At 37.7% G+C, this 19,791-nt stretch overlaps 1 protein-coding gene across 2 annotated transcripts in view; it reads left to right on the top strand.

The window, feature by feature from the left end:
- Window positions 1-19,791, top strand: part of LOC145966662 (protein-L-histidine N-pros-methyltransferase) — a 38,483-nt gene that overhangs the window by 6,837 nt on the left and 11,855 nt on the right. For both annotated transcript variants that reach the window (XR_014437118.1, XM_083090934.1), the window contains exon 2: window positions 5,939-6,150. Coding sequence is in view for 1 of the 2 variants with exons in the window: in XM_083090934.1 (XP_082947060.1) it covers window positions 5,939-6,150 (212 nt within the window). In the remaining variant the exon portion in view is untranslated. The remainder of the gene's footprint in view (window positions 1-5,938; window positions 6,151-19,791) is intronic.

Here is a 19,791-nt window from a genome sequence, read left to right as displayed (position 1 = left end):
AAAATCTTTCGAGAGATGTACATCCTGTTTTTTTCATTTCTTCCGCAATTTTGTCATCGTAAAAAATTCTGCGACCGGGGTTTGATACGAAGTTGAGGCGCGAATGCGTAGCGGAAGTGCGAAAAACGAGCCAACATCGTTGAAATCAGAGAAGCTCCGGATTATAGCCGCGCGTTATAATTTGCAAGTTATTTCGCGCGCGACGCTATAATATGGATCGGATAACGAAACCGCGAGACGGACAGTACAGATCGTTATCGGCTCATTCTGAAATGCTCCTCGGGGGCACGATACGTACGCAAGTCCAGGGATGTACGCGACACAAGAGAGCGCCTTTTCTCGTCCAACGCTTCACGCATGATCGACCTCGTGCCATGCCGAAAAAAAACTGATGGCAATCGGACGATCTTCTCATTGTCCTCTCGTGCGTGTTCGTGTACGTGCCTCTGATAGAGATCTTAAACACTGAACTGTCCATTCGTACACGTTATATAGCCGCTCTTCGTTATCTCGAAGCAATATAAAAGCAATTTATATTCGTTAGAGTGTGATCGTTTATTAATATCTCAATATTAAAAAAAAATTATTAAATTGATCCTTTTACCTCTAAAGAGTATGAAAAATTTTTGACAATTTAAGAATTTATTTTGTTGAAGGTAAAAGCAGAAAAATAAAAATATATTAAAATTAAAATATAATAAATAAGAAATAATAGAGAGAAATATATATTAAAAATAATATAGATGTGATTATTTTTATACTGAAATATAATATTATCTTTTATAAATAATTAATAAAGGATTAAACGCGAGAAGATATAATATACAATGTTCATTATCTGCCATGGCCATTTCTTCTCACTACTTTGAAGGTATTTTTTGGATCCAAATGCCTCTCCTTTTGGCGTAAACGAAGTGATATTCTAGGCGCGATCGGCTTCGTTAGTCGATCATCGATGGAAACTTCTCACGGTTAGTTACACCTCTCTCCGTTACTTTTCCAATCAAGATATTCCTACAGCGTTCCCTTGATTTTTGCGAAAGGGGTACCAGCTTGCTTCGCGCTTCCATCACTCTTCTTTAGTTTCCCGCCGACTGCTCTTCATCAGAGCGTTTCACAAGCTTTTTACCTACATTCAATAAAATTTCACAATTTGATGCTTTGATGTGGAAATATTCAGTGTTTATAGAACCTTAGTATTTAAAAAATTATTGTTTAGACATAAAGAGATGAGAAGAAGAATATGAAATATTTTAAGAAATATAATCAGGGATATTAGTGTCGATTTACAAAGCTAGGCAAACATTTCATTGCACTGAATACGCATTTTCATATTTGAAGAAAATAAAAAAATATAATAAATTAACTTCTCCATAAATTTTATAAAGACTAATAATCTATAAAATAAATATATATTTACATCAGTCCCTTGAGCAATTATTTTTGTAATATCTTTCACCTCTGCATACGATCTACCATTCGATAACTTCTAATTTCGATTCCGAGCAATCGAATTTCCTTTGTCAGGCGCGAAATCTAGTCACGTCCTGCTACGGAAAGAAAAGCTCTTTCGCTCTCTCTGTGAAAAAAAAAAAAGAAATCTGTTGAAAGACGAAGCTCTCTGCTTCTCTCCCACGGCGCCGATATAACGTCTGTTGACCTGCCGCCACCCTGGCAGCAATAACATAATGGCACAGGAAGAGAATGCGTTTGACTCGCGATCCAACACGCCTCAGGAATCCGAGGAGCCCCGTGCTGGGCCAAACATCCCCAGTATGTATTCCGCGCGGAAAGCATAAACCGCTCGACGCGACGTTGTTTATCGTCCGTAGTTTGCGCCGGGTTTACGCGTGCCCCGCTCGATTCTCTCGTCTCCCCCGGACGCGAGAAAAAGAAGCAGGAAGCCTGGAAGCCGCGCGAACGATGTTGGAGAGCTCTGGTAGTTTTGGATCTCGTCGGGAACTCTTAAGAGTGTTTGAGCACAGCTCGGCAAAATGAGAGAAACGCATATTGATCTTAATCTTTAATTAAAAAAATCATCTTTTTCCTTTCTCTATTAGAAAATTGAACTATCCTTCTTTGTAATAGTAAACATTCGATACATGAATTATTATTTAGTAATTATTTATGCTTATGTACTTTTAATTCAAAATTTTAATTCGAGATTTAATTATAAAAATGGATAAAAGATTTTATGTATGTATTTATTAGTATTTATACTTTTGTTTATTCGAATGAAAAATGAGCAAACTTTAAATTCTGATCAAATTTATAATTGCAAAAATTTATATCTGATTTTTATATTATTATATGTATATTACTAAGACAAAATAAAATCAAAATACTAAAGAAATAAAATACTAAATAATACGAATAAAAAATACTGAATAATACTATGGAGTTAAAATACTAAAGAATAAAGGCTAATCAAACATGTTTGTCTGTAAGTTATATGTTACACGAGTATATTGTAAGAATTAAGATCCAACGGATTTGTAGCTGCGATACATATGACCGACGCAATGAGTAAAAATAATTCGATTACATCGATTTAGCAAGAGCATGTCGCGAAACACAGTCTTACCGTCTAAATAATGACCTAACATCGCAGTTTATATCTCTACGTTTACGTTTTACAAGTTTTCCTATGCATCGTTCCGCGGCGGCATAAAGCGGCGCATAACCATCTCGGACGAAGTGCATCTTCAAACGTAACTCGGCGATGATCAACGAACTCCACTCGTGGATCTGAAATCATAGAGCGAGACTTTCTTCTCGCCGTTGTTACACGGGGAACGGCATAATCACGTAAGAGGAACGCGTGCTACCCTGTTATTTTATATTTTGAGGCTGTATAAAATCGTGCTCGCTATAACGATGCACATTCTTCGATATACAATTTATATACAATACTCTTTCATCTCTATTGAAATTTTTTACGTGAAACAAACAGTCACGAATTTTGGAGATGATAATCTTCTTTCGTCGAAAAGTTTCATTATTAAAATAAATATTCACAATATGCTGTGAAAAATAAAAAGTATCGTGTCATTTATTATATTTTGCTTAAATTAGAATCTCTAAAATGGCGTATATCTCGCGAGGATTCGAGGACGTCAAATCTCTCGGCGTTATTTCGTCCGTTCGTCGCGGTGAACGCGCGACGTTGATTTAGATGGCTGCGATTTCCGAGTCGGCTACTTGTTGTCGGTGCCGAGAGGCGCGATTGGTGCGTGCTACACGGAAGGCAACACGGAGTCGATTGTCTCGCGATTCTTCGTCTGCGTTTCTCCGTCCAACAGATCCTTTCCTTCCTTCCTTCCTTCCTTCCTTCCTTTCCTCGAGTCCCGCGCTGCGCAGAAAGTCCGCGCCACTAATGACACGAAGAGGAATGCTGTCCGGCAGCGCGCGCGACCACGTCAGTAGCCATTTGTAATGCCCCGGGGAAAAAGTCAAATCAAAGTGTGATGACGTGGGGTGAGCTCGTCGGGCTACCTGCAATTAGCGACACACGCTGGTAGCCATAATTAAAATTGCACGCGCAGCGTCCTCTTTGCACCGCGTCGAGCCACAAAGGTGCGCTCACCTTTGCACCTTCACGCATTGCCGGGCTTCTTTGTTTCGATATTATCCTTGAAATGATGATGGCGTTTTTTACCTCAAGAGCAGCAAAATGGAAACGGAAAATGTTCAGCGTTAAGGGCTATAAAGATATTTTGCTATAATTATCATTTGATTTTTTACTTAATTATTTAAAGCGATTGTTGTTTCTTTTTCTTTCTTTTTCAGTGATTCTAATAAATAGAGACATTTAACACTTGATACATTAGTGAATTATTAATTCTATAATGTGTTTTTTACACTAATGTAAGTTAACAGGAATAAAATATTTTATTAATACGTATATTATAATGCATTTCTATATAATAAATTTATATTAAATAAAATTTTGCGAATAAAAGTGTATTTCAAGTCAAATTATATTCTCGTTTATATTAAATTTCGCGATTCACTGTGCATCATAAGATTATTTTGAATCATCTAAAATAATCCCACCCTTGAAGGATATAAAACGTAAGAAAAGCTCGTTCGAAACACGATTACTCATCCAATATCGATTGAAAGTATTTTGCAAAAGTCCGACATTCTCATATCGTAAATGACTCGAGGTGTTATATCGCGGGGTCTTATCGATGCCGGGCAAGCTGCTCGGGCCCTCGAACAAGAAACGTGACAATCCGTCGCGCCTCCGCCCGGTGGACGATGACAAAGTCGATTGGTGAGGCCGGCAGAGTTAATGTGTGCCGCGCCGCGGCGGGATGAGCGGACTGTTTTAATTAGAGAATCTAATTGATGGCCGGCTACGCGGCCGCGGCAGCCGAGCAATCCATAAACGACTTCTTAGGGCCGCGCACCTGGGTGTTAATTACTCTCCTTCTGTGGCGAGGTCCTTCCATCTCCCGGCTTTTTTCCCTCGCTGGCTCCTTCTCCTTTTTCGACCACTCGACTACCGAAGAACCGCGCGAGAGCAGGACAGAGAAAGAGAGAGAGTGAGATTTACAACGGGAAGAGAAGGGGAAAAAGAGAAACGAGAAGTAGCGATTAACGATTGCGAGATGAAGGAAGATGGAAGGGCGAAATAAGAGAGAGAGAGAGACAGAGGCGAGAGAAAATGAGGGAGCGGGAGAGGAGCGGAGCGAGCAACAAGTGTCCCCCGTCGCGAGGCGCAAAAGCATTCCTAATTACGCTTCTGCCCTGCTCGGAGCGAAACGAGACAAAAAGCGCCTTGATTACATTTTCGTATAATTTCATCGGCCGGCTCTCTCGCCATTAATAGCCGCCGCTTCGCCCCGCGCCGCGCCTCGCGCGCGCAAATTAGATCGATTCCTTAATGCCCCGGGGCCGCGTAATTGGTTCTTATTCTCGGAAGCTGACGGTGAAATCGGATATCTGTCGTGTAGAGCAGAACCCGGTGGACGGACCGACCGGTCAACGTAATTGCTTTTCGGACTGTGTGGCGTTTCGCGGTTCTTTTCGAGGATGAGAGATGCGGGGCGGGGAGAGCATCGTTAATGTCGCGATACGCACCTTTGATAATGAAGCGAAAAATATTCAACCGACGCAATGAGAAACGTCTCCCGGTCGCATATGGCGCCTTAATGAAATATAAAATCTCGCGAGTTTTTATTTTTACGTTGAAACTCCGAACGATGGGCGTCCTTTCGTCGGTGACGTATGTAGTTTCCAAAAGCGAGAGAAAGAAATGAGGGAAGAGAGAAATCTGGCAGCACGTAATTGCGCAAACTCTCGAAATGTCGTGCGGTTTCGAGGGGAAAAATTGATTCACGGCCAAAGAATATATACGTCGTTAATACCGTAATATGCGGTTGTAATGAAGCGAGAAATACATTTTCGGCGGCCCACCCGGTGGGACGTTAATGGAATGTGCTGGAGCTTCGCGAATTTTATTCCCGCAAATTGATGTACTTTGTATGGCGCGATGATTTTGGCGATCGAATGATTTCGTCCACGAGATTGCATAAAATTCTGAAAGAATCAATTTTTTTATTGAGACATTATACCCGAGTACCACATATATTTTTCTTCTAATGTTACATAAAACTGTATGTATATAAATATAAATTTACATATATATACATAAAATTAAACAAAAACTCCATAAAATTTTATAAAACTAAAAAATCATTGTAGAAAATAATTTTAGCTTATAAGGTTTAGATGTTTAATATTTAACGAAATCATGCATATAGAAATTAATTTTTATTAATTGATTTATTATCTAATAATATTAAAATAAAAATAATAAATAATTCAGTATTATTCATATAATATTGCGTAAAAATCTCGATAAGATAAATTTGCACTAATTTTATTTATTATTTAAGAAGATACACAAAAGTGTAACATATTTTTACAGTGGTATAGAGTAGACAAAAGCAAGATCAGAGAAGATTTGCTGGATCTGTGGGTTCCGCTCGGCACCGGTCCCAATGCCGACCAGCCCGACAAAGCCGCCGAAATTTTCCTCGTGAGATCCGCGGAGAGATCCGACTCGTTACCCTTGCAAGCTTGGCACTCGTTAGCCCGGTCGGCGTTATCCTGGTTCATCAGTCGAACGTCCATAAACGGGTAAGTGCTCATTATCTGTGGCGTCTCGTATTGATTTTTCCGCGAGATATCTCAGACGTGCGAATCTCGTTGAATTATATTTTACTTTTTCCGCAAATTCCATATCGTGGAAGATAATTGCATTTTTTGCTGAATCAGAATTATTACTTGTACCTTACTTCTCGCGTACATTTTTTATTAATAATTAATCTGATATCTCTGGGGACTGATAATGATAATTAAAAATTTTAATTTACAGATACAAGATATCAATTTTTTAAGATAAGATAAAATATAAAAGAAAACCGATATTTTTTTTAAATTTCCGAATAGTAAAATATTATAACTTTGTGCTCGTTACTAATATTCTTCATTGCTCATGCATTTCGTGTAGACTAATAAATTAATCGCATAATCGCGTCTCGTTTGATATTCGAAAATCTCGGTGATATGTTTAAAAACACGTACAATGCGTAATTTCGATGAATCCCATTCACACTCGTAACGATCTGTCCCTTTGGACACGAGATCGGATTTATCAAGCGAAAAGTCCCCGAGTTGCGTCTGTATGCGCTATCTATATGCTAGAGCAAGGCCGAAAGCCCTCTTTCGCTGAAGGCGAGATCGTTTGCGAGGTGATGAAAGGGGGCCTTCCCTTCTCGCCGGTTAATTAATAACCACGGAGATACGATCTCCGCCTATCTCGCTGTCTGCTGCGAGGCTCGACAAGCTGGTGGCAAAGGCCCTGGCATGGCCGCGGGTCGGTCAGCCTGGCGTGGTGGGCCGTTGGAACCTCGGCGTTGGAAAGAAGGGAGTAAGACGAAGCATATATGAACGAGGGAAGGTGAGAGAAAGAGAAAAAGAGAGACAGAGGCAGCGCCGCGGTTATTGATGGCCAGCTTTGTTTGCCCCCCGAACCGTTTATTAAAATCCAGCGTGGGTGATTAACCTCTCCCCCTCAGCCGCGTCGTCCTACCGGCTACCAGGCAACACCTCCACACTTTGCCGCGTACGTTATGCGTGCGGGATCGGCGTGTACCGAACAACCGTTTATTAAAATTTCTCTCGACATGGGAGGCTAGCCACGGCTACTAGGCGTGACACCTTCGCTGTCGGTTTCGTGAGTCGGATTGCTCAGCAAGAGTGCGAAAGATCAACAATCGTACCTAAGAAGTTGCCCTTGGCCCGACAGACATTCTCGAGAATATATGAATTTAAATCTAGCTTGTGTTTGACAAAGATTATTATATTTTTTAAAAGAAATAGAGGAGATTGAAACTGATACATTTTTTGAAAACTCTTAACTTAAGCTTCACAATTTTTGTGTGTTTCCCTTCAAACATAATATTTTCTTTTTTCCTCCATTGATGGCATTTCTGATAACTTATATGATTTTTTGAAAACAAATAATTCGCTGTTATGATAATATCATTAACAAAATAATTAACTGGTAAGAAAAGAATACTTGTATCGAGAATATATGAATTTAATAATCCATTAAACAGAATAAGTAAACAAAGTATAAGGATATGTGATATTAATATTCGGGTAATAAGAGCCTATCGCGGATGTAATTGCGCGAAATTTTTCTTTGATACAAGACTTTACTTGGAATAATCTCTTGGTTTGAGATTAAGACTCGGGTTCGATTCCCAATTCAGCGACTTTCGGACCGATATTTTTCTCGCCTACTTCCATCTAGGGGGGTTAGAGGGGAATCTGTTGGAATTAAATCTCAAACCAAGAGATTATTCCAAGTAAAGTCTTGTATCAAAGAAAAATTTCGCGCAATTACATCCGCGATAGGCTTTTATTACCCGAATATTAATATCACATATTTTATATTCGAGAGTCGACATCGAGAAATTTAAAGTATAAGGATATGGAATATTTATGAGAATTAAAGAGAGTATGGAAATTATATTGATTTTTATACATCTAGAAACAAAATTATATGAAAATATTTTCTAACTGATATATCCATGTCTTTAAATGGAAAATTTTCAATATACACATTGTATTAATATATTATATTAATTTATAAATTAATTATAAGTAGTATAGTGGTACGTTTATATAAAAGAGAAAGCTAAGAAATTTAATGTACAAAATTGACAATGAAAATTTCCAATATATATTGTATTAATATATTATATTAATTTATAAATTAATTATAAGTAGCACAGTGGTACGTTTATATAAAAGAGAAAGCTAAGAAATTTAATGTACAACACAACGAGAAATTTCTTTCATCTAATTGTAAGAGTCGATTGTAGAAAGACATCATTACCTATCGAAACTCTATAACAAATATATATATAGAAAGACATAGTATACATAATTTACAAGAGGAATATCCGCGTTTGAGACATGTGGGGTATCGCATAAACTACGCGACACGAATTTAAATCCAATCATTGGCATCGTGCCAGAGAAACGTGAGATAATCTACGTTTGCTCGCAAGTCTAACGGAGAATGATCCATAGTCGCGAGAAATAAGTTTTTTGTATTTATTGAATCGTCAACACTATGAAACACAAACAGATTTTACCGAATTCGATGTAATTTCGGGGGATCAATTTAACGGACATCGTCAGCGGTTAGCACATTGAGAAATTTAGCTCACGATAGAGCCAGCTGATCGAAAACTCAACAATTTTACTAGCAATCACACATAGGTATTTGTCTTCGTCATCGTCGAGACGCATGTAATTAACCCTTTCGCCACGCCATTGTGGACCCTCTCTTATTTCTCTCCCTCTTTTTAGACGTGAATTGGTTGGCGTAATATAATCCGATATACTATATTGCAAGTCGATACTAGTCACCTGTATTCGTTTAAAATGAGAGCTCATCCTCAAGTTGTTTATATAAATAAGATATAAATATATATATAAAATATTGATTTTCTCTGTGAAACTATTACCTGAGTTTTAGAATTTCAATATAAGATGATACTTTGAATCTCTCTTTCACACACAGTCATAAAATTTTCTAATATACTTCTATTAATTATATCTAAATTTTAAAAATAGAATATTAATTTCACACAAATATAAAAATATATCTGTGTAGAGAATTTCGCGTATAATGAGATAAAAAAATAAAAAAATATAAACAAATTCATATACACATATTTTAAGTAATAACGAATAATGATATACTAGAGCGTTTTCAGGTAGTATTATTATACTATCTATTATTAAGAAAAGTATGATGTTCTTTTTATGAGTAATCACCTTGAAGTTTTAATTAGCGTTTCTCAGAATTATTTTCGATAATTACATTTTGATTATAAGTGTAGTATAATTTTTCGCGAAATCGGCGATTATTACCTGGAGGAATTTCCTTGTCAGAAGTTTATAAATGGTTTTTCAATTCCACACAGCGACAATTGACCTCGGATTACTAAATAATTACCGATAATTATTCGATAATTACATTAGACTTATAATTACGATCACACGCAATTCGAAAAACGATAAAACTATCGTGGCCTCGTGACATCAGCACAATTTAATTCGTATTAAGCAGTAATTAACTGTAATTGTTATTACGCAATTATATTGAACATGCAATTATGGTATATTGTGAGACTTTAAAATATCGAAATAAAATTATGAAAACATCGGCATTAATTTTGTACTTCTGTTTGAAATATTAATTTTCGCAGTATTCTTAGTGCATATCTAATCTAATCAAAATTATTTCCTCAATACCAAATCTCTATATATACGATATTACATTTTTTTATAAATTCAAGGAACGCTATTGTCTAACAATGCGTCATTAAAGAAAGTAGCTGACCAATCATGAATAATGATCGCGCAATTATACTGAATTCAACCAAAACTAGCGACTTTAATTGACAGATTGACACTCTTCTCTTTTTCTTCTTATACAGGTTCTAATTTATGTAGATACATGGAATATTGATAAAAATATGAAAAAAATAATTTGAATATTGTGTATTGATTAAGGATCTAAAATATCTATAGAGTCAGAGATTTGTAATTTTTAAGATTATAACATAAAATTAATGGAATTTAAAATCCAAAGAATCAAGAATGTTCAGAACAAACAGTTTATTTAAGAATCAAATACATTATACACTTTTATCTGTTCTGAATAATCGCAATCTTTTATAATCTTACACAGAGACGCTTTATCTTTAAATAATACACGCATTAAAGCGAGATCATTGTCGCGAATTACTACCGCGAGATAATATCGCATGTCTATTAATTCATTTCGAGGAAACATCTGAGTCTCATCTGAATACGTGTTATCTTTTATGAGTGTACACATGTATCGTTTACATGAATAAAACATATATAAGATAAACTCATTGCTTGAAGTTAATTCAAGAGATTAATTTGAAATGCAGCGATAATCTACTGAATCAAGAAGCCGTGAAATTATGGAATCGAAAAGTATACTTTTATTTGTTCCTCAACAGTACGGGACAAACGTTTTACTTTTAGAATTTTTCAAAAATTTTTCGTCCATCAATCCACAGAATGAATTTGCAGGACAAAGAAGTTAAATACATATACGAATACGCGTAATTTCCATTCCAAACGCAAGCGAGCGCTTTCGCTCGCGTCTAATAACGCAAGCATTAATGACGCACGGGATAACCAGTCGTGAATAATCATCGTGCAATTATATCGAACGCGTAATTACGCGGACCGAAAGAGGCTCAACGGACTCGGAACGGGGAAATCATCGACGGAGTCACCTGGGTGACGTTCACGTGACGTTGCAACGCTGTCCTGCTGAGAATATTAATTACGTCCTCTCCCTCTCCTTTCCCCAACCCTTTCCCTTCTGCATCCTGATCCTCTGCGCCCCCGGTAGCTCCCGGGTTCGAGGTCCTCGCACGCTCGTCTCACAAATTAATCATAATTAGCGGCGAGATGTCCTCCATCAAAGCACTGGTCGTCTCGTCCTCGAGAGAGATAAAGAAAGAGATGAGATCACCGCGGAAAGAGGACGGGAAATCACGGGTAGAGAAGAGGTCGGCGGGGATGAGAGGGGTCAGCGAAGAGAGAAGGAAGAAAATTAGCCACTCGAAGCGTGCATCCGCCCTGGCGAGAATCAGGCTGCCTTTTCGAATCCGCCGTACGCGCGTCGTGCCCGTCCATTTTGATTTTATTTTCGCGCAAATTGCGCGCAATTTTCGCCGGATTGGCGCGCAGGTGTGTCCGTACGTATAGAATCCCAAGGGGGGAGGGGGTTTCGCGTTTTTTCTCGCGGGGGGGGGGGTCGTTTGACCGATGTTAATTAACAATTATTGGCGCAGCGCAATGGGTTATTTGCCTGTTAATTGCCGATCCCAGAAATCTTTCCCGACCGTGGAATCGCGGATAGGGCGATGAAGGGTTTCTCCCCGTTTCTCCGATTGTATCTCGATGCAAATTTGGTTGTTATGTGCCGCAGGACGCGCGCCTCTCCCGTGAGATTACACGTGTAATTACCAGCTCAGCGCTCTCGTTTTAACATTATCATTCCACTATTGAGAGAACGCGCGCACAGACTGCGAATACATTCCGGATTTGAGCGTTCTGATCGTCTAATAAGAGAGAGACACGGTCCGATATGTAATTTCGCAATTCTGTTGTTTCTCGTATAATTGGTTTACTACCGATTCCTGCCAGAATCATTGTTGAATCTGTACGCCAATGATTTAACTAGTGATGACGGAGGAAAAATAATACATGCGAAAAAAATAAATCATGATTGTCAAAATGATTGTCAAAAATAAATAAATAAAAAATATATAACATATACCGAAACGAAAAAGAGGCACATTTTCTTCCTTCATGAGAAATAAGATCAATTAGAGAGAAATGGAAAATCTTTTCATTAATAAGCGTAATAATATACTAATTATTTACAATTCCATTATAATCACCTAATCATTATTATATATTACTTTAGTATTATAGTGCGTTATTATTTATAATTATAAAATAAACAGAGGTAAAGATACTAGCCATTCATATGAATTGATGAATGATAAAACATCTTATAGTATCAATCTAATATGAAGAAAATCATAAAATCACGATTCAACGAAACGGACAGATTGATAGCGCCAGTCAAAGGGTTAATCATTCGGTAGCCGATTCATGCGAAGAAAATGAAGAGGAGAAAATGATGTGCTGAGATTCTAGTGTAGTTAAACCGATGAGAGGAGCAAAGGATGAGGGAGCTGGATTATCAGGCATCGCGGCCAGAGACGGAATCCAGTAGCTAGTTTTTGTCTTAGGGCCTCAACCTGTATGGGACCGACGGGAATCACTGGTAGTGGGACAAACAAGTGAGGGAAAGGAAAGGGGTATTTAGTTCCGCGCGCCACCTGTTACCTCCCTGTCTTCTCTTCGACTTCCCCTCCTCTACCCAGATCTAACTTGAAAAGGGTGATCGGACCTCTACAGCTCCTTTTCTTCACATATAGATGATCTATTTCATTCAGTGATAGCTTGGGGAGTCGTTTGAAATTAAGATAAATTAACTATATAAAAAATAACTGTCGATTTTAATTATCATCACACACCAACTCAATGTTTTTCTTAATATTGAAGAGATTATTTATATAATTATTTATGTATTAATATAATAAATCTTAATTTACATTATGACGAAATTTTAATTAAAATATAAATATAATGTAATATGTATAAATAATATGCTAATTATATATAGATAATAAATAAATATAAATGCCATTTGCTTATTTTATAATTAACGAGATATTTCTCTTATTTTAATTTTATTTATATATGTTATATTTTATAACAAAAACTATATCATTAATTGACATTTCTTTAGTGGAAATGTTTGTTTAGTCTTTGTATGTTTAAATTTGATAGCTTCTTAACTGATTGCTTCAGATAAGCTGAATTAAATTGATATATGGGGACATTAGGAAATTTTTATTTTAATGACAAATTCTTTAAGTTTCTGATCCAATTAAATAAAAGCATCTTTGAACATCTCTTTTAACTGACAACTTAAAAAAAAAGTCAAAAAATCTTTGAAATAGTTTGAAAAGTGAAAAAATCTTTGAAATAATTAATATGATTAAATATCATATTTGCAGATAATTATTGTTTATTCTCACATATGTCTGCATTTATTTAAGGATATTAAAAATATTTATTCAATATAGTCGATATGTCGTTCTCACATTACAATTCGTATCTGTCATGTATGTTCATGTCTGTCGCTATATGCCAAATATGAGATAAATGAGCGGACACGTATGGCGCATTCGAGCACCATGAGGTAAATTCGATTTTAATGAGCGAAAAGAAGCCAAGAAGGAATAATAATGCGCAGGAACCGGGCCGAACTTCCTTTTTTATTTATTTATTTTTTTTCTAATTTGCTGACAGTTTAGACGGTAATTTTCCGGAAACAAGCCATCGTCGCGCTTGTAAAACACGTGTTTACCAGGAAGAAATTATCGGGGGAGGACGAGATAGTAAGAGCAAAACGCGAGACGTTACATTCCGCTTCGCTATTTATTGGATGATGCGTAACGCGCAATATGCACTTTTTCCGGATGCATTGACCTCGTCATCGGTCATAAAAATCGTGCTGTGGTCAGGCGTTAAAAGAAAAGTGACGACGTTAAGAAATACGGTGAAGATGCGGTTTCGCGAGACCGAAGCTTTATCTGTAATCGTTTTATAACTATCGTATGTGATTTATTAAAAAAAACAGTTGTGTAAAGATATATATTTTAAAATATTAAAAGTAAATAGCATATTTAATTAAATAAATGACATATAAAATAAATTTATTTGTAAGACAATTAGAACTTGCGACCAGTTCAATCGATACAAATAATTGAATGCTTTGTATTCATAGAGTTGTTAGAATTTTTTAAAAACTAATTATTATTTTTTCTAATATGACGAGATTTTCATCTTAATAAATCGTACACAGCAATTATACCTTCCAATAATTTTCTCATAATATCGCTTATGTCGTCAGTAACTTTTTATATACTATACGCTCGAAGTTACTGTTTCCGCGATCGACCACTTTCGAGGCATTTCCGAGCTACCCCCGATCCTGCTTTTTCTCTTTCGCTTTTCCTTTCTTTCCGGGCAGCATCCTGCGATTGGTCCGCCACGGTGCGACGGCGTCGGCCCAATTGGTCAGTAATTATCATTAACGCGTTTGCGCGAGGGGTGGCTTTTCCTCCGATTGGCAACCCTCTCCCGCGTGTAATTAACGACGAGGCGCAGGCGCAAGTTCTCGCGCGCCGAGCGGAAAAGCAGTATCGGCGCCGCCTCGTTCACCCTCTCGGAAAATCGACTCGACCCGACGATCCAGGATCTCGCTCTGTCTCTCGGTTATGACCAGTAATTACGAAGAGGTGGGGTGGCGCGCCGAGGGGTTACTTCAGAACCGCCCGACGAAGTGTTGTACCGCGCCGGCGCGCGTTTGCGCTCTGTTAATTACTCATTAACCCTTTCCGGAGGAGCGGCATGCGCCAGGAAAGGGGCGGATTCGCGTCCTTCCGTAATCGCGAAAGGGGTGTTTCCTGCGCGTCACTTTGCCCGCGCCTCCATTTTCTTCTTAAGATAATTAAAGATTTGTTTAATTAAATAGATTATCTCTCGAAAAGAGATTAAAATTGTTTCTTGAATCAGGACAAAATCTGACATTATATGTATATCGCCTTTTTAAGAAATTACATTTGTATTTAAATCTATTTGTGTATGTGTATTAATGAATTAGCTTATTATCCTTTATAAGAAAAATGATATTTGTTTTTTCCAATTTAATTCTAAATGATGATAATATAGATAATTTAAATAATTAAAAATTATTGTACTTTATTAAATATAAATCCCTATATAAGTGACGAAGAATTATGCAATACGTTTTATTATGAATTATTACAGAATATATAGCGTGCTTAATGTATGTGTGCTGTCAAATCTAGTGCGCGCACTAATCGTGCGATATTGATTTGCCTCAACATTCGTAGTCTTCGTAGAATTACGTATAAATGCATTCAAATGCGACTACATCAGACAAATCAATTAACATTTATTATTAAAGTCATTTTATTGTTTGCACATATTAGAGCAAGATAAAACATAGAATTGGACATAAATTATTAAGAAATTATATAATGTAATGTAAATGTGTACATATATAAATGTTATAAAAAATGATGTCTCTCCTTCTCCTTCTCTCTGTTTTTATATCTCAAATATCTTTACAAAAAGTTTTATATCTCAAATATCTTTACAAAAAGATATAATTAAATACATAAAAATCTGTATCGTTAAGAAAGTGAAAGCAATCTTTTTCTTGATAAAAATAGAAATATTTTTTTTATTTGTTTAAATCACACAAAGTAAGATTATGAGGAGAAGAGAGAAGGGATCCTAATATTTCCAATAAATTTTAGAGAAAAATTGGAGGAAAAATATTTTTTAAAACATCAGATATTATAGCATATGTAATATTTTTTAAGAATTGAAATTATACAATTCTGTAATATTTTTTTACAATAACACAAACATTCTATAAATTTACAAAGGTACAGTGGAATATGATAATGAAATGAGAGAACTTTTCGTGCAACAATAACAAGCCTCGTTACTTACGTATTAATCCATTCTTTCCGGGAAATGCCAGATAAACGTGATGAAAAAGCAGCGCGTTTCTTCAAGGAGTCTTTTTAAAATTCACCCTTTATCTTTGCAACGCACGCGATGCGCGTAATAATACAGCATTGTTGCTTTGTTCTGTTTTTTTTCTTTTCTATGCGGTTTACTAACTATCAATCATGTAACCTTACATAAACTCACATTATTGTAACGTTTCACACATTCATTGCAAATATCACAAAAAGAGTAAAACCGTTAGAGACTAGAGAACATACTATTGCAAAATAATTGTAATCAATAATACAATACACATATTATACTAGATAATCTACAATCTTGACAATATGAAAAATAGGATATAGCTACAACATTGTCAAGATAAGACCTGTCAATTAACAATAATTGGGTCTATTGTACATATTTTATATAATGCAAGATTATATATCATAAAACATTATTCCAACAATATGAGATATTTTTCTATGAAAGATTATTTCATTTCGATATATATTTTATATTGCTTACATATTCTAATATATTTATTCGAAAATAATAATATTGAAATTATTTTCGTTTGTTGAATTTAGTTGAATATTAAATTTAATTTCCACGAATAATACAATGTCTCTCGCTCTATATTAAAAACATATTACTCCAACAGTAACATTCAGATTCAATGAAAATTCAAATACGGCATTTGTGTGTGCTGTTAAGTCGAACAAAATGTCTCGAGATAAAATATTTTTCGTACAATTGGATTTTTGGGAATATATTCCAATCATTCTTATTGTATGTGACTAATGAGGATGAGCATGCAGCTCGAGTGCATACATGCAAGTGCACGGAGTCGCCGGCTCGACTCCACCGAGTCTGTCGGTGCATAATGCACACGCCGCTGCTGTATCCGAGTTGCCGCCGCTTACATGTATATACATACATACATATGCTCCCGAAACGAGCGCGCAGCCAAGGAGGAAGGATATGTCCCTGTCTGCTACGTGCGCTGCTAAATATGTCCGGTTAAATAATAAATCCCTTGATTCATACCCGTGCCAGCGCCGTCGTCTCGACTGTCATGGATAAGGATATTATCATGAAACGAAATCAAGACTCAATTCTTTAGTTGCAGTACATTCTAATTATTCGTTCCCGAAATTGCTCGAAAGAATTCATAAATCTGTATATTCGCATAATAAATAATAGCTTTTTCGTTTCCTAATGTCTGGTCTAGATTTCTTCTTAATTAAAACTGGGGAAGGGATGCACGCGATCACAAAGATGTTTGCATTTTCTAATTAATAATATAAGACATTTACTTTTCTCAGCGTGATATTACAACTTTATAAGTATCTGCGATTTCTTCGAACCTGGAAATTAACAAGATTATTTGTCTCTCTGTTCTTCTTTTTACGACATGCCAACAGTACGCGCGACGCTCGTACGCGAATCACGATGTTTAAGGCGTCTAAAATTCAGAAATGTCCCCGTCAAGAGAGGGATTTGCCGTAGCCAGTGCTGGGAAGGAGAAAAACGAGTTATAAAAGTGTATATTTCCCTGGCGAATAGTGCGCGCCTCGTCCTCTTCGACTTCCCGTCCGCTTGAAAAATCCGATGGCGTCGCGCGACTTCAGCCGAAATTAACGACCGCCTTCGCTGTCACGTTACAGGAATAAAGCGACTTGATATTTTGCAGTCATGTTACGTACGTACTTTTTTTTATAAGACACGAAATTGCTGAAAAGATTGACCTATGTCGATGAATTTTCAACATTAAACACACATACATACATATGTAAAACTAAAAATAAAATTATATTTATAAATTGATTTAATTAGCAATTAGCAATTGGCAATTTTGTAACAAAAAATAAAGGTGAAGAAGATAAGAAATATAAAAAGATTTCAAAACGCACCCCAACAAAAACACAAAACAAAATTAATGAGAAACAGAATGAAACGAGTAGCAGGACGTCTCATAAGGTCAGGTAGGGGCAGACCTAAGGGGTTGCGTCTGCTCTCAAACCTTGATATGCGACGTGTGATCTGTGTGAGACACACGCATACAATCTCTCGTCTCTATACATACGAATGTGTAGACTCCTTTCCGATAGGAATTCACAGAGTCGTCCACTGCACTATATGCGCGCGTCCACTGTACAACGAAAAGGGGAAAAGAAGGGTAGTGGTAGAGTGGCAGAGCGGCAGATCTAAGGGGTAAAACGAGCGGCCAAGTATATAAGAGTAGGGATGGGGAATGAGAGAAGAGCAAGAAATAGGAGAAAGAGAAGGGGAGGAGGAGGAGGAGGCAATCCTAGAGAGAGTACATAGAAGAAGGAAGAGAGCGGAGACTCGCATAACGATCCCGTTTAAGAATCACTCCCTTCTCCTCCCTCTTTTCGTCTCGTCTGTCACCCTCCCTTCCGCCTTCTCCCTCTTGTAGCCGGGCGAGATAGAACGGGCGACCGTTCCCGACACCCACTTCGTTCACCGACATTTTCCCTCCTCCTCTTTCTCCGCAACCTTCCCAATCTCCGACAACCCCCTGTCGAAGGACAGCATTTGCAAAACTCCGGCGTGTATAATAATTATTATTGTCCATAGTGCCTCTCACCCCTCTTTCTCTCTATTACCCCTCGGCGCCTCTCGCCCGTCCGCCCCCCTTTCGACGGCCGCGATGGCGTGGTCTCCCCTCCAACTGCTATGGACAGGGTGGTCCATGGTCCACGCCTACCCAGCATCCCCAGCTTCGAGTGACGTTCGTTCAACTTCCCCTCCGCGCGCGCTTTCTCAATCCCTGACACCCACCCCTTTGGATCTCGCGAACTCGTTCCCGCGTTCTACGTGCTCCGTCAACGAAGAAAGACCGACAAAAGAGGGAGAGAAAGAGAGAGAGAGAGAGAGAGAGAGAGAGAGAGAGAGAGAGAGAGAGATAGATAGAGAAGATAGCTAACGAGAAGCCGTGCCGGTACAGGGAATGCTAAATACACCTCGATCCCCTCTACCCCTGCGGCTCTCTCCTTTCCGCCATTCCCTTCCTCGTCGATTCTCCGATCGGTCCATGTGTCTCGTCGTGTCTCCTTCTCACTCTCCGTGACATCCCCACCCCCGTTGGAGCGGACCCCGCCGTGCTCGATGGTCCCCACAAAATAAATTCACCCCCTCCGTCGCTTTCCTCTCCCTCGTCGAGTCGCGTCGACCGGCTGGCGAAGGTGGCCGATGTTCGCCGAAGACTCCACTTACATTGTCACTACGAAAGCGCACACGTCGCGCAAAGCATGTCGTTCTTGTTAGATGCGCCTGTGTGGGTGCCATGACGTTTACAGGCCTGTACAACAGTAGATGTGCACCTTCTGTATACGTATTCGTGTCTTCTATGTGTACATGTATATGTGTTTATGTATATTTGCATGTGGGACTAACGTCGATTGTATAATCGCGACGAGAAAAACAGAGAGAAAGGCATGGGGAAGATGGGACGCAATGATATCAGACCGAAACATCCTCGGCTCCTTTCCGGTGCGCTTTCTTTCGCGCGCGCGCGCGCTTTCCTTTCACCTAGCCATAGTTTTGTTCATCACACATCGTCGAACACATGTCCTGTACGTTGCCTTTTTGCCTTTGCATCAGCTCATTTATGCTATTTTGCGTTAAATTTCAAATGTGCGACATCCATTTCCAGATATTATTTGATTTCACATTTAATCGTGTAAATTTATCAATACACATTTATAACTTACAAGCAGAAATAACGCATCGTCAAGAAAAATGTTTTTTTATATTTTTAAGAAAATAATTTGTATCTTTTTATTTTTTAATATAAAAACTTATACAACATATTTTCACGCTTATTTAAACTTTCAGATTTTTTAAAGGAAATTTTGATAAGTTCTCGCATTCGGCCATGGCCAATGATCTATGAAATTTTCCTAGTTTTGCTAGCTCTTTTGCTTTCTCCGATTCGAAATACATTTTTCACGCTAGCGGACATTGATTGAGTGCACCTAAGGAAAGTAATAT

This window comes from Camponotus vicinus, unplaced genomic scaffold, assembly GCF_025532165.1.
Source record: "Camponotus vicinus isolate PSW18456_S1 unplaced genomic scaffold, iyCamVici1.0 SCAF_2, whole genome shotgun sequence".
In the NCBI taxonomy this organism is placed as follows: domain Eukaryota; kingdom Metazoa; phylum Arthropoda; class Insecta; order Hymenoptera; family Formicidae; genus Camponotus; species Camponotus vicinus.
Note: the sequence above shows the minus strand (reverse complement) of the source record. Positions and strands in the feature narration are given on the sequence as shown.